The sequence below is a fragment of the Drosophila arizonae genome, chromosome X (assembly GCF_054131065.1).
Source record: "Drosophila arizonae isolate 15081-1271.41 chromosome X, UAZ_ARI_1.0, whole genome shotgun sequence".
Lineage (NCBI taxonomy): Eukaryota > Metazoa > Arthropoda > Insecta > Diptera > Drosophilidae > Drosophila > Drosophila arizonae.
This window is the reverse complement of record NC_142927.1, coordinates 21,606,011-21,621,142: the sequence shown is the minus strand read 5'-3', so window position 1 is coordinate 21,621,142 and position 15,132 is coordinate 21,606,011. Positions and strand designations below refer to the sequence as shown.

At 40.6% G+C, this 15,132-nt stretch overlaps 1 protein-coding gene across 1 annotated transcript; it reads left to right on the top strand.

Annotated features, from left to right (window-relative positions):
• Positions 1-3,203: 3,203 nt before the first annotated feature.
• On the top strand, positions 3,204-4,540 carry LOC108620208 (uncharacterized). The gene has a single exon (XM_089474724.1). The coding sequence runs from the start codon at positions 3,340-3,342 to the stop codon at positions 4,261-4,263; it is 924 nt and encodes a 307-aa protein (XP_089330850.1). The 5' UTR covers positions 3,204-3,339; the 3' UTR covers positions 4,264-4,540.
• Positions 4,541-15,132: the final 10,592 nt, after the last annotated feature.

The following is a 15,132-nucleotide window of genomic DNA, read 5'->3' as shown; positions in this document are numbered from 1 at the left end:
AAAAAATAAAAATAAAATAAATAAATAAATATACACAGACATTATTTTTCAGTCACAAACTGAACATATTTTCCTATCACATTTAATTCATCTATTGGATCACAATTTCTCTTCAAGCTCTGCTGCCCACTTTAACGCTTATCAACAGCATTTATTGCTTAGGCAATTGCAACGCAACAACAACAACAGCTGCATCATCATCAATATAAATAACAAAATTAGATTAAAATATATATAAATGTATATAAATATATTACACAATTGCCTAGGCAAAGCAATTGGCAAGACAATTGCCATATCGAGCGATTGTTGTTTTGTTTCTATTATTTATTATTTTTTATTTTATTTTATATATGTGTATTTTTTTTTTTTTTTTTTGTCTAGCCAAAAGAGGCCTGTCAATTGTTTGCAATCATCGAGCCCGCTAGAAATTTCTAGTGCAGCACCATTAAAACGCAAGCAACAACAACTAAGTACAATCAAAAGCGAAACAACACAAAGAAGCGAACAACAACCACAACAACAGCAAAGTAAAATAAAAAATAAATAAATACAAAAAAAAAAACAAAGAAAAAAGAATTGGAATCAAGCAAAATGTACTTCCAATGGGGCCATAAAATTCTGACAATTTTCTGACAGCAAACATGCCAACACTCAAAAATCGTAATATACATGAGGTATGGGGCGTGGGGCGTGGCATGGGCGGTTAGGCGGTCTATTGTTCAGTGCCTTCACTCGAATGTTGAATGGAGCTGGAGTTGCGGTGTGGCATGTTAAATATACGTCACAGCTAAAACGAGCACATGTCTAGCGCCAAAAAGTTTCAAGGATATAACCAAACGCCAACAGCAAAACAACAACAACAACAACAACAATGCACGCTAAGTTGTTGGCGGCGTCGAAAATTAGCCAGTGGCATCAAGGGGGTTGCCAGTCAGCCCAGTCAGCCCAGTCATACAGCCAGGCAGCGTTGTTGTCCTTGCCTTGGATCCTTGTCGTTCGCTCGTTCGTTTTGTCTCTCCGGGCTCCTGGTCTCTGCTCATATTTCAAAAGTGAACACACTGACACGACGACATTTTACTGGCACAAAGGACACTTATTGTTATTAGCACATTCGGGGCCCAAAGCGCAGCGCTCGCATCGTTGGCATCGCCGGTGCCATTGTCCTGGCCACTGGCTACCACATTCACAGCCGGGTCCGGGTCCGGGTCCGGGCCGCACTGCCCGCACTGCCCCCACTGGCTCCTGGTTACCAACAAAACGTGTTAACCTTTTGCCGCGCACACATTTCAAAAGCCAATTACATGCGCTCTTAAGCGTGTAAAGTTTTGTAATATGATTTGTGTTTGGCCGCTCTCTCTTTTCTTTCTTTTTCGTATTTTTTTGCACCCTTTTTGGGCGGCATCTCCAGTATCCTTTGGCGTCCTGTCCTGTCCCGTCCTGTCCTGTCGCTACCTGTCGGCCTGACTGTCTGCCTGCCTGCCTGCCTGGCATTTTGATGACGATGTCCTGCCAACAAGCATGCATATTATTCTAAAGCTTAACATAACAGTTATGCTCTGTGTGTGTGTGTGTGTGTGTGAGTGTGCGTGTGACTTTGGTCTACTCCCGGGGTTGCTCTGCACTTGAGTTGGCGTAAAACTATACGAATGCGTAGACATATATAGATGTATGTGTATATTCATAGAGAGAGCGAGATAGCATATCAGCTGAGCTCAGCTTATAGAATTGCCAAGAGCTTTATTCAGATGGATCCACTAATAGGCAGCTGGCTACTCCTCTCAATACAATGAAAGACTGTTTAATGCTATTAAGAATGTGCGAGAATTAATCAAGCATTGTTGGATGCGCCCTCTCTCTATATGGCAACCATTTCATATGTGTTCTATCCACTTGGAACGTGGCGCTGAAAATGATTTGCTTACTCTTAATTATTATTATTATCATATTATTATATTATAGCTGTTGTAATGTTATATTATACAAAGTAAACATGTTTCTTAAATATACAAACATGTTTACTTTTTATTATATAATATTTCAACAACAATAATATAAAAATATTTTTACTATGTAATATTTAATTGATTAGAAGCGCTCACTCTACATATTTTATTGTTTATGTATTATTTATATATTAATTGATAATTTACTTTGTTTAGTTGAAATTCAAATCATCCATTTATTTTTAGTTATTGTTAAAATATTATTGTTTAGTAGGAGAGAGATTGCAAATATAAAATAAATAAAAAATTACTGTTGCTGTAATATTTTTTAATCCCTGAGCAAGAAATTTGCAAGTTCTTTTTATATCTAAGCAAATTAGCATAAGTTTTCTTTTAAATTCACTTAATAAAATAATGAAGTAATTATAATAATGATATGATATTATAATAATAGCATGATATACTTGAAAATTTTTTTAATTTTTTATATTATTTTATATTAACTATCTTTTTTTATTGTGTTGTATATGAAATGCGAAAATTTTATTTATTTAATTAAATTTAATATTTAAATATGATTTAATTGTAATGATTCGGCTATTATTATTATATAATGAAGTAATTATAATAGTGATATGATATTATAATAATATTATGAAACATTTTTTTATTTATTTTTTTTTTATTTTATATTATTTATTGAATATTGAATATTTAAATATAATTTAATTGTAATGATTCGGCTATTATTATTAAATAATGAAGTAATTATAATAATGATATGATATTATAATAATAACATGATATACTTGAAATTATTTTTTATTTTTTATTTAATTCTATATTACTGTTTTTTTTATTCTGTGGTATAAGGAATGCAAAAATTTTATTTATTTAAAAAAATTGAATATTTAAATATGAATTATTTGCAATGATTAGGCTATAATTCTCTCTCTATATATACTCATGATGCCATCTCTACTCCCCGTCTCTTTCGCGCTAGTCTAACACCTGCAATTGGCTGTCCATGCAACATACTTACTCTTCATTCCGCAAACAGGGTATATGTGCACCCAATCTTAATAAACATGAGAAAATATTTAATATTAAATTCTAAATAAATATTGCATTTATTTTAATTTGCGATTCCCTAATGTTTGCCATTTGCCATTAAAAGCCGCAGCGCCAAGATGCTGTGATAAATGTGAGCAGGCGTGGCTGGAGCGTTCAATTCAAAGGCCGGCTAATGTCAATGTTTGTCAATGTTGTTCAGTATTATTTCATCGGCATACAGATCGGGTTACAAGCACGCTTCAAACTTTTAGAAATTCGCTTGGCGCTCGCAAAACTTTTCCGTTTCGGTTTTAAAATTCAAAACGCCCACAAAATAGCAATGGCGTCGAATAGCAACAACAGCAACAACAGCAACAGCAACAACAACAGAAACATTTACACAGCTACCAATAGCAACAACAACAACAACAACAACAGCAGCAGCAGCAGCAACAACAACAGCAGCGGCGACAACAACAACAACAACAACCACACCAATACCCACAGCAATACGTACAACACTAACTACAACAGCAGCAACAGCAACAACAACAACAACAACAACCTCTACAATTACAGTCACATTTTGATCAACCGACGCCGCCGCCACAGACAAAACATATTTGATTATATGCAACACATGGAGATGCCGATGACGTTGCCGTTGGCGATGCCACAGCCGATGCCGATGCCACAGCCGATGCCGATGCCACAGCCGATGCCAATGCCAGTCACAATGCCAATGACAATGCCAGTGCCAGTGCCAATGCCAATGCCAATGACAAACCCATTGCGCACCCAAATGGAGCGTTATGCAAGACAGACGCTGCCAAGGAGGCACCTGGCCGGCGGCTGGGGTGCGATGGGCAATGAGGGACAGGCTGGTGATGTTGCCACCATTGGCGATAATAATCATGTGGTGGGCATACCCACAGTGGCCCCCGCCAATCACATGGCCCATATGGGCGGCGGCGATGCAGAGATCATTGCTGAGGCGCCATTGGCGCCGCATTTGCGCGGCGCCGGCGACGGCATGCAGGGGGAGCCGGCACAGCCGCCGCCGCAGCGAGTGATCCAGCCACCAAGACGTGAGACTCTCGAGCAGCGTCGCGAGCGCAGCGTTCAACAGATATTGCGCCTATGCGACTTCATACAGCAGCAGCTGGCGTCTATAGCCGCCCAGATCGATGCCTACGAGAGGAAGCTGGCACAGCACCACGCCCCCTCACCGTCGCCACCGGAGCCCGACGGCGATGTCATATAGACAGACGCTGAGCCCGCCGCATACCGTGCTGCCGCTCTTGGGGATGCTGGAGGAGATGGGCACTGGATCTGCAGGAGTTGGAGGAGCTGCGTTGCTGACGCTCAGCACTCTGATCTCGGTTTTCTTATTCGCACAAAATTCGCTAATTGTTGGCGTGTCTCATTTTGTTTGCACATTTTAATCCACAATTCCTTTTCCAATCCAAAATTGCCTTCGAGTGCACGTGTTATCGTTGGACGCGCAAATGAAGCAAGTAAAATGTATGCGCTCCAAGAAACCCAACCGACTTTCATTTCTACTCGTAGCTAGCTTCCTATCTCTAGCAACATCTCCTTTCATGGGCTTTCGATTAGTCAGTTCTTCATTCAGCTAGTCAAGACAGTCCTATATTTGTATACATCTATAGCATCTAACGAAATTATATCTACATATACATATATAATGTACAGGGCCGCAGCGAGGTTGTCGGTAATGCGGGCTGATTCTTATTGAATTGGCGACTTAGCTCGTACAGTCGGCTGTTACCGACTGCAGAATACTCGCCAGCCAGATCCTTTTTTCGTTTCAACACGCCCCCAATTGATATAAATTTACTATATCGTTAAATGATATTAATCAATTTTGAGTTCTTAACAGTAAAGGTGTAAAAATTAGAGCTTTGCCCACGCATCCAATGAGCGTAGGTATGTACACCATATCTCTTTGAGATATGAACCCGAGCATTTGAAATTTCAACTCTCTAGCACTTCAATTACCATAGTTTCTGAGTTCTCCAGTTTGCCACGCCCTTACTGGGCGGTTAGGGAATATTTTGACACTTAATAATTCCAGAGTATATACGAGTATATGTTCCGAATATCAAATCTATAGCTTCAATAGTGGGCAATGGGTTTGCATAAAGGGATAAAGTGACGGACAGTCGGACGGACGGACGGACTGACAGAAAAATGGATGGGCGGATAGACAGCGATATGGACCTTGCACTAAGCCCATATACTCATTTTATTCAAAATAATAGATTAAGTAAAACATAAAAATGTCAGTCAATAGAAATAGTATTTGAATAGATCTATACAACGAATATACACACAGTTATTTAAGATGGAAATCTGATCAAGTTGATATATTTAGAAATATATAAACGCTTAGTTATATAAAAAAAATCAAAATCCAAATACAAAATTTATATAATAAAAATTCTAAAATAGAATTGATGAAGAAGGGTAAGAGGAGAGAAGGAAAGGAAGAAAAAGAAAAAATCCTTTTTGGCACTTTTATGATTGCAAGAGAGAGAGAGAGAGAGAGAGAGACAAAGTTAGTGAGTTTGCGAAAGGGAGTGAGAGAGAGAGAGAGAGAGAGAGAGAGAGAGAAAGTGCAAGTGAGAGAGAAGGGGAGAGAGACAAAAGGGCGAAAGAGAAAGTGGGAGAACGAGAGAGAGAGGGTGAGAGAGAGAGAGAGAAAGGGAGGGAGAGAGAGAGAGAGAGCAATAAATATAGCCCTATAAAAAAGTCTTAGAAATACATAGACAATTATTATTATTATATTATTATCTTATTATGGTACATTATATTCAATATATTTTATTATGGGATTGTTTAAGTCAATACGAATTAGTCATATACTATATAAGTTTTTTATGAGCGTTTGAAGTAAAAAATAAAAATAAATCTGAACATCAATGTTAATCACTGTATATTTTCTAATCCAGTCCTACTATGAAGTATATTGATGTATACCAAGTTACAATGAATAAAAGTTTTTTTCAGTCAGCTATAAGTGTACCTGAATCAGTTTTATACTATAAATAATTCCAGCTCCAAGACTCGATATCATCTATCTGAAATACGTTGACTTCGATATTTGTAGAAATCTAAAATGCAAGTTAAATAAACCGTTGGAGACTCTTAAAGATGAGTCCGCTTTGGCATCTGGATTGACGGCTGAGTTTCGGGCCGTCGTCCTTGCGTCGAAATGCACAAGAAGGGCTTGAGGTTCCGTGGTTCAATTAGGGGCTTTGCAGAGTAGTTTACCGATGCAGTGCTTGGGCAAGGCTCATTCAATAGTTGTGGCAGCAAAACACCCCCGTGCCATGCCGTGTCCCATGTCCCTTCGCCACTTCGTGCAAAATGCTCAAATTTTCAAGTGTGCTAAAGAAATGACATGCAAATTAGTTTTGTTCGAATGACTGACAAGTTGTAAAAGCGCACCGGCTCGAATCGGTGGGCGGGGAAAGTAGCGGGACGGGGCACAGAGTGGGCTGTGCAGTGCAGAGCAGCGCCGAAAAATTTCCAATGAATTAAGGGTTGCCGTTCGCGGAGCCGCAGACCCGATCGAACGGGACCATAAAGCCTAAGGATGAGTAGAGCAGAGCCAGAGCCAGAGCCAGAGCGAGTGCGAGCGCGAGGCAATCACCGTTTGCTTTGGCCACACAATGCGCCGACTGCATAAATAAACAACAAACAACAGGAGCAGCAGCAGCAGCAGCAGCAGCGGCAGCAGGAGCGGAGGCGAAAAGGATAGACAGATTTTATGAGTGCAGCGTGCTCGGCTCACTCCTTTTAACTCTTTCTGCTGCGTCGCTGCTTTTGGCAATTGACATTGATCTGAGGGCCATGGAAATGGGCCATAAACCTCTGACCCGGTTAGCATATTGTTTGGCTGACCAAAACCCCGTGTGCACAATGCATCGCGCACTATTCCGGCCCAGCTACCTGAATTGGCTAACCCGTTACCTTCTATTTTCCTTTTCCTTTTTTTTTTTTTGTCGTCCTTCGACTGTGTCCTGTTGCTGCTGCTGCTGCTCCTGCTGCTGGCGCGCAGCTGGCGAGCATTTAATTAGCTGCAAATTAGTTGAAGCGCTGAGCACAGTTTTGCTTGCTCTGCCACGCCCAATAGCAAGAAGACGCGCCCACGCCAAATATTTGACAATTTAATTAGTCTAAAATGGGGATTATCTTAGTATGTACATGTGTGTGTGTGTGTGTGTGTGTGTGGGTATGTGTGGGCGTGTGTGTATTGCACGCATTAACAGCGCATTAGGCAAAAGGGTTTTTCGGCGCGTCTTACTCTACTCCTGCGGCAGCAGCAGCAGCTTGTGGTCGCCGTTGCCGCATCAGCGATAGCGCTTGATCCTTTGATCCTGTTTTGGGGCCATCGTTGACGCAGGAGGGGGCGGATAGTGTATGTGTGTGTGTGTGTGTGTGTGTGCGTGCATGTGTGTAAGCAAATTTTTAATTAAATTGCTGCTGCAGCTCATTTAGCTTATGCCCTTTGGCCTTTGACCTTTGGTTCGCCTTGCCTTTTTGCTTTTGCGTTTGCTTTCGAGCTCTTTGCTCGGTACCCGAAGCGCCGTGGCCAAAATTTAATTAGCTTAGATTGGGCCACAGTCCGAACAAAAAATCCTTTGACAAGGACCAAACATGTGCGCTGCATGTAGCGCCATTATTAACAACACTCCGACACAAACACACACACACACCCACCCACACCAACACACACTCACACTGTCTGTGTCTAATCTCCATAGCCCTTGCCGTGACCCACCCACGCCCACTTGCTGCTGCCCGCTGGGCGCATCGTTCGACGCCGGCACAGCGCATAAACATTTAAAGGAGCCAACGGCAACTCGACTTGGGGCCGAAGTCGCCAACTCTTGCTGCGCTTCAGACAATTGCACTAAAAACAAAGTCCAATAATTGAAAATCGCCTTTCAGCGAATCAAGCGACAAACCAGAGTGCGCATGCAAAGCAATTCGCATGTACAGAGCCATCCAAAATGCATTACATTTAACAGCCATAATGAAAGGCGGCTGGCCCAGGCGGGCTGCCGAAAATGCCAGCAAACTAACTGCAAATTTGCATACGTGCATACTAAATATCCACAGCGACAGTGGGAATTTACTACTCTCGAATATAACCTGAATCAACGCAGCTTAGACGTAGGCAACAATAGAGCCATAGGCCTAGGAAAAAGTTTTTGTTAAATGCAGGAAGCCTGTATTTTTAGCACATATTAGAATTCATAAAATTCTGATCTGTAGTCAAATTAAACCATAATTTTTAAATATTTTATTCACATTTATATTTTTATTATTATTTATATTTCTATAAATTATATTTTTATAAATATTTGTATTGTTATTTCTATACTTGTTCTATTTAAACACAATTAAATACAACAAATTTAAATAACTATTATTTTGATTAATTTTTGTTAAATATATTATATAGCAAATCAGAAAATACGAATATTTTGAGATTTGAAATTTTGTTTTTAATTTATTTTATGCATAGCATATAATCTTTAGTATATATATAAAAAATAAATAAAATTTAATGGAAAATGTTTTCTCTAAGATCACAAAAAATTCAATTTTAAAATTAGTACAAAAATAAATCTGTCGTTAATTTAAACTAAACCCATTTCTACTATTTTTATTTGTATTTCAATATAGTGTTACTTTGTTAGATTAAATTATTATTATTTGAACACATTTAAATAATAAATTTAGTAAGTTTAATTTAATTTTTTAAAATATATTTTATATCAGATAACGAATATTTTAAAATTTCAATTTTTTTTTATTTTATTTTGTACATAAAAAAATTATATATAAATTAATGTGAAATGTTTTCTTTTTGGTCACAGAAAATTCATTTTTCAATTAGTAAAGAATAAAATGAATCAAAATAATGAATATAGATTTGTATTTATAACATATCACATTCACTTCACATTTATTTAACATTTAACTCTGCAGTCCATCAAATACTCAGATATTATCCAATTTCATAGCTATATATAAATCTTATTTACGAGTATTCGCTTAATATCATTTAAGACATATAGCATTGAATTAACATTGATTTAACATCTAACTCTATTTTTCATAATATAACAAATCCCATGCAGTTAACATTCACTTCACATTTAACATTTAGATATACTTCCATTTTATAACCATATTTATATTCAAAGAATAACAACGATAATTCGCTCAGTTTTTTAATTTAAGACATATCCCATACACTTAACACTCACATAACATTCATTTAACATTTAATCATTTTAGTCAATCAAATACTCAGCTAGCTTTATTTAGAATGCCATTTTTAGCTTAAGACATATCACATTCACTTAACATTCACTTGACATTTACTTAACACCCCATAGATATTCTCTATGAATTGTAGCGTATGAGCACCGTCTGCTTGCTGCTGGCCGCATTTCTATCCTTTTTAAGTTGCTGTTTCAATTGACAGGACATTGTCGCGTCGCGTTGCACGTACAAACGCAACGGAAGCGCATGCCATCGAACATCAAACAGCAACATGACCAACAACTGCAACAACAGCAATCGCAACAACAAGCGACAGCAACAAACAACAAACAAATTTCAATTCGTTCACGCCTGCATGTTATTGTTGCTGTTGTCGAATGATAAAACGAAAAAAATAGCAGAAAACCAAGTATAACAAAATGTGCGGGGATGGCAAGGACGAGCGAGCCGCCTTTATTCCTTTTGCATGCAGCATGTTTTCTAAACAACACTAACAACAGCAACAATGCCAGCAATATAAACAACATGAATACCAAACAGCGTCTGCTCCTGCTCCTGCTGCTCCTGCTGCTCCTGCTGCTGCTGCTACAGTTGCAGTTTTTTGCCAATGCAATCTAAACCGTAATCCAATAAAATCGACTGCAGGAATGCCGTCTAAGCCAACGCCGCAGCACCGCCCAAGCCCCCCCGCTCCCCGCTCCCAGCCCATGGCGTCGCCAGGGACTCCCCAGTGGACAATATCGAGACACGGACACACAAAAAGATTTGACAGTTCGTGAATCTGTGTGTGTGTATGTGTGTGTGTGTGCGCGCAGTTGAAGCAGCAAAAATCGACGCGACGGCAACCAAAAACAGTTACCAGAAATCCGTTACAATGCGCCCGGGAAACCCATGCAAGCCCCATCGCCAAAATGAATAGATAGCCCCAACAGCAGCAGCAGCAGGCCCAAGTTAATGGCAATGCAACGCCTGTACCCTTAAAGGAGGGGGGTGAAGGGAGCCTTCGGGGGTCGGTGCTCGACCCGTGCCCGTGGGTGCTCAGGCTTATCCGCTTGAAATTCTCAACCCTCAATTCTGGGCCTAAAGTGCTGAAAGGAAAAACGAGCAAATTTCCAGATGCTGCTGGGCAGAATTGTTGCGAAATTGCTATTTGCACTCAATAACGCACTCACACACACACATACAGTGAGTGGGAGAGAGAGAGAGAGAGAAAGAGAGAGGGAGAGAGTGGGTGGTGGGAGGTGGGAGCTGGCCCACTCGGCACTGTGAAACCCGCAACCAGAACCATTCTGGCCACAAGCACTGACCCAACTATATCGGATACCCGCAAAAAAATGTCTATGTGGAGCATGGGGAGCGCGACGAGAATATGAAGGCAGGAGGCGGGGCAACTGGGCAGCTGGACAATTGCAGCATGTTACAGAAAACAGAAGCGGGCGTTTGCTACTCCTGCTCCTGCTCCTGCTCCTGCTCCTGCTCCAACTCCTGCTGTTGCTGGAAAAAATCCCAAACAAATTTTGCTTCATAAAGCAAAAAAATACAAAAATAGTAGTGCAAGAAAACAAAGTAAGAAAAATGCTGCAAACGGATGCAATCGACTGCCGAATACTCCCCACGACTACTAAGCAAAGAATTTCTCAGTTGTCCATAAGCGAATACACTTTGGGTCAGTAAAAACTATAGCAGATTAATGGATGCATATATCTCATTTAGATTCCAATTCATTAGACATAATTTGGTGCTCTCAATTCCGCCAACGATTCGTGCCAATATACCCGTTTCACCTAGCAAACAGAGCATGCTGTATTGAACGGCTGACAAAGCACTTGCCAGAGGCTTCTAGCTGGACTGCATTGCAGCCCGGGCGGACACTGAACAGCGAATTGCCATGCTCTGGGCTATGTTGCTAATGCTGTTCCGATTCCTGCTGCCAATTGTTGTTGTTTTGTTGTTGCTGCAGTTTGGGGCACTAGGGGAACAGTGGAGCACTAGGGGAGCAGTTGAAGAGGCAGCCAAGCATTGCTCAAATGCAATATATGAAATACATTTTATAGTTCAAATTAGAGTTTATAGAGATAGTTTTTTTATTAAATGAATAAAATAAAATAAAAAATAAAATAAAATAGTTATAGTTATGATAGTTAAAAAAAAAAATTAAAAATATAGTACATAAGTATGGACATTAATTAGTATATTATGTATATTATTATTATTACTATATTTTTATTATTATGGATACATATATACATATATACATATTATAATTTAGGCTATTTCAACTAAAAAAACAAATCAAGCATTATCGACAGCAGAATATTTATTCACGGCTGTCAGATCCATGTTCCGATTTGACGCGCCCCCAATTGGCATATAAATTGTATTATTAAATCAATATAGGATAGTAATTTAGTCGATAAATTTGTAATTTCTAGCTCTAAATCCGTAGAAGATGCTGATTTAACTTTAATTTAATTTTTCACGTACATTAGGCGTAGATATATCCGCCGTATCTTCTTAAACTTGCGTTGTCAATACAAGTACATATACATATATTTATAGCACGTCAATTGCCACGGCTTTTGAGAATGAGAATGGGAATGAGAATGGGAAGTACGACCTGGACGCAGGCACAGAGAGGGCAATACTCAGTTATAGTAGGGGGCTTCACCTTGAATCTTATTGTGGGATAGAAGAGGAGGTTGGTAATGCAGTCCGACACACCAGTCAAAGTGAGGACCTGACTAACGGTGCAAAAAGCAGTTTTACCGACATCAGCGAAAAAAAAAAAAAAAAAATAAAATAAAATAAAATAAAATAAATAAATAAATAAATAATAATAATAATATATAATAATAATATATAATAATAATAATGATAATAATTAAATAAAATATTATAATTATTTATTTATTTATTATTATACTTGTTTCTCTTTTACACTTAGTAGTTTCCCTACCTCATTATACATATATTTCTCCCCGATTAAGTCATCAAATCAGTTTGATATGAAATGTGAAATATTTCATGTTGACATTCCACAAATAGTTGTAGCAAAATGTTGTTCGATTCTCAGCGCGTTTGTATATCGATGGGCAAATCAATTGCGCCGCATGATGTCCAATTAAATGTGCATTGCCAACAATAGATCGAATGGCATTTATGCATATGCATATGCATGCGTATAGGTGAGGCAAGGAAGCGTGCAGTGGCAACGCCTCCTGCTTGGCTCTCTCGCTTGCCTGGCTCGGAACTCGGGGCTCTGGTCGCGGGCACAGCACGCGAGTAGCGCAGCGGTGGCACAGCAAGCGGCTGCTGCTCAGCCCACAGGGAGCTGCGAGTCGGGCACCCAGTGCCGCATGCTAACTGCAATAGTCCGGCTGCTCGCCCAGCAACCGGAGCGCATTCCAATGAATCGAGCGTCGTAAAGCTGCAGGCGCACGCAGTGTTCGTAGAAAGTTATAAACGGGACACACACACATACACACACACGCACACACATATCTATGTCTATCTCTGTCTTGCGCTGCCCCGCTATCTTGCGATTCGCGTGCGCAGCTCAGCGGGCGGCAGGAAGGTCGCTGAAGGTCTACGGGCCAGAGCAGGACTCTCAGAGAAAGTGAAAAAGAGAAAGCGAGAGAGAGAGAGAGCGAGTGAGACGGAGAGAGAGCGCGCGCTGGTGCACAATAGGTGCCGAAAAGGATGGACAGCTTCTGTGCACGCGCAGGCTCAGCGAAAGGTACGGAAGGTGCACGGATCCGGGCTGACTTTTGGGCAGTTAACAGTCGAGGACATGGCCCAGCAGTTGGTCCCAGTGCATCCGACAGTTGCATTAGCATTAAGTGGGCTCAAGGACACTGCTAGCCGGAACAGCCGGAACAGCCGGAACAGCAGGAGCGGGCAAGCGCAATTGGGCGTGCTAAATGCATCTAACACAATCGCGTGGCCATCGGCCATCGACCATCTAGCGCCATCTAGCGGCAGGACATAGAAGGTTATCAAGATGAGCTCATTCATAGCTGAAGCTAAGCCGAATTTTCATGCAATGCAATTCAAGCCGAGCCTATTCAAGGTAATAAATACCCTTGTCAAATTCATATGAATCCTTTATCATTCAAAAAATGATAAACAAAATAATGTGATTTCGCAGGCTTTTGACTTTTCTGAATCGCAATTACATACAATTACACACAAGTGCGCCGGCTTGGGCACGGTTTGAGGAAAGCTACATACAATCCGAGCCGGAGTCCAAATTGGGGGCGAGCGGAAGCACAGAGGATATTAACACATGGTGCCAGCGACGTTAATTGAGTTAGTGTCTCACACGAAAATGGGCCAGACGTATGTCTATATGGCTGTGTGTGTGTGTGCGAGTGTGTGTGTGTGTGTGTGAGGGGGCGTGTCGCCCAAATGACCAGCGGCTACAAATACCAACTCATTTAGCCCGAGCGACAACAGGGATTGAGCAAAGCATACGACAAAAAAAAAAAAAAAGAGTCGAATTCAAATCGGGCATAGCCGACTGCACGATATGCTGCCAGCAGGAGATTCTAGAGATTTCAGCTATTGCTCGATTTTGTGTAGCTTTATATACATAGGTAAATATCAGACAACAAAGGATTTTGTGTAGTTCGTTATAGATAAATATAAAATTAGAGCCGAAGTAAGGTCGGGCATGACTGACTGCACAATATATTGCTGGCAGATATTTAGCGAACGAGCAATTCGAGAGATGTTAATGATTCAATCTTATAGTTCGATATAGATAAATATAGGACTAGAGCCCAAATTGGGTCGGGCATAACCGACTGCACAATATATTGCTAGCAGATATTCAATTTGCGAGAGAGTTTTTAGATAATGCTCCGTTTAGTTCGATATCAATAAATATCAGATAGGATATATATGGAGCTATAGATATCAGCAGCTTCAGGTGCGTATATACTCCTTACATTCAAAGCATACAGCACATGGCTAACAAGCAAAGTAAGCTGGAGTTGCGTTTTTGTCGACAAAAACATAAAAACTCAATTAGACTCATTATTCGCCCAATTATGTAATATGAAATAAAGCGTCAGTCGATGCGAGTTGGACGATGATGATGGGTTCCATGCTTGAGCATGGGAGTTCCAGCATTGAGTGTGCTATGGGCATGTCCAGGCGCTGTGCCCATATGCGACGAGTCCGTGTGTGGGCGGGCGGCGATCCTTCATTTTTCGTTTTTCGCTTCACGGCCCAGTTGAGCAGCAAAATGGCAACTCGTAAATCGCGCTCGCCCCCTGTCCGCTCGCCTCCTGTCCGTTGCTCTCGCTCCACTTGCTGCCACGGATAGTTGTCTAGGTGGACGAGAGTTGATTCTGGTGCTGGCATTCATTGTTCTGCTTTAGCTTTTTCGCATTTTATGAGCCTGGAGCGCCAGGGCTCACCACCCATGCCTGATGCCTGATGCCAATGCTGATGCCGATGCTGGGCAGTGCCAGAGCGAGTCCAGGCCGCCAGCATATAACGGTACTCAACTAAATTGCCAAAGCGTTGAACATTTTTCACCCAATGTGGGCCAATAAATATAACGAAACTACCAAAGTAACTAAACAACAGGAGGACAGGACACTGGACACTGGACACTGGCAACGATGCGATACGATGCGATGCGATGCGATGTGATGCGATGGAAATGTGATAAGGGCAAAGGCAGAAAGGAAGAGTACACAACAAGCTGAGGAACGAAAGTAAAAAAAAAAAAAAAAAAACATCAAACGACTAAAGTTGCACACGTTGTGCAGATACCTGGTAAATACTCTTTAAAAAGGGA

What these genes read in the sequence shown, in the direction of transcription:
- LOC108620208 (XM_089474724.1), top strand. Translation starts at nt 3,340, where the DNA reads ATGGCGTCGAATAGCAACAACAGCAACAACAGCAACAGCAACAACAAC.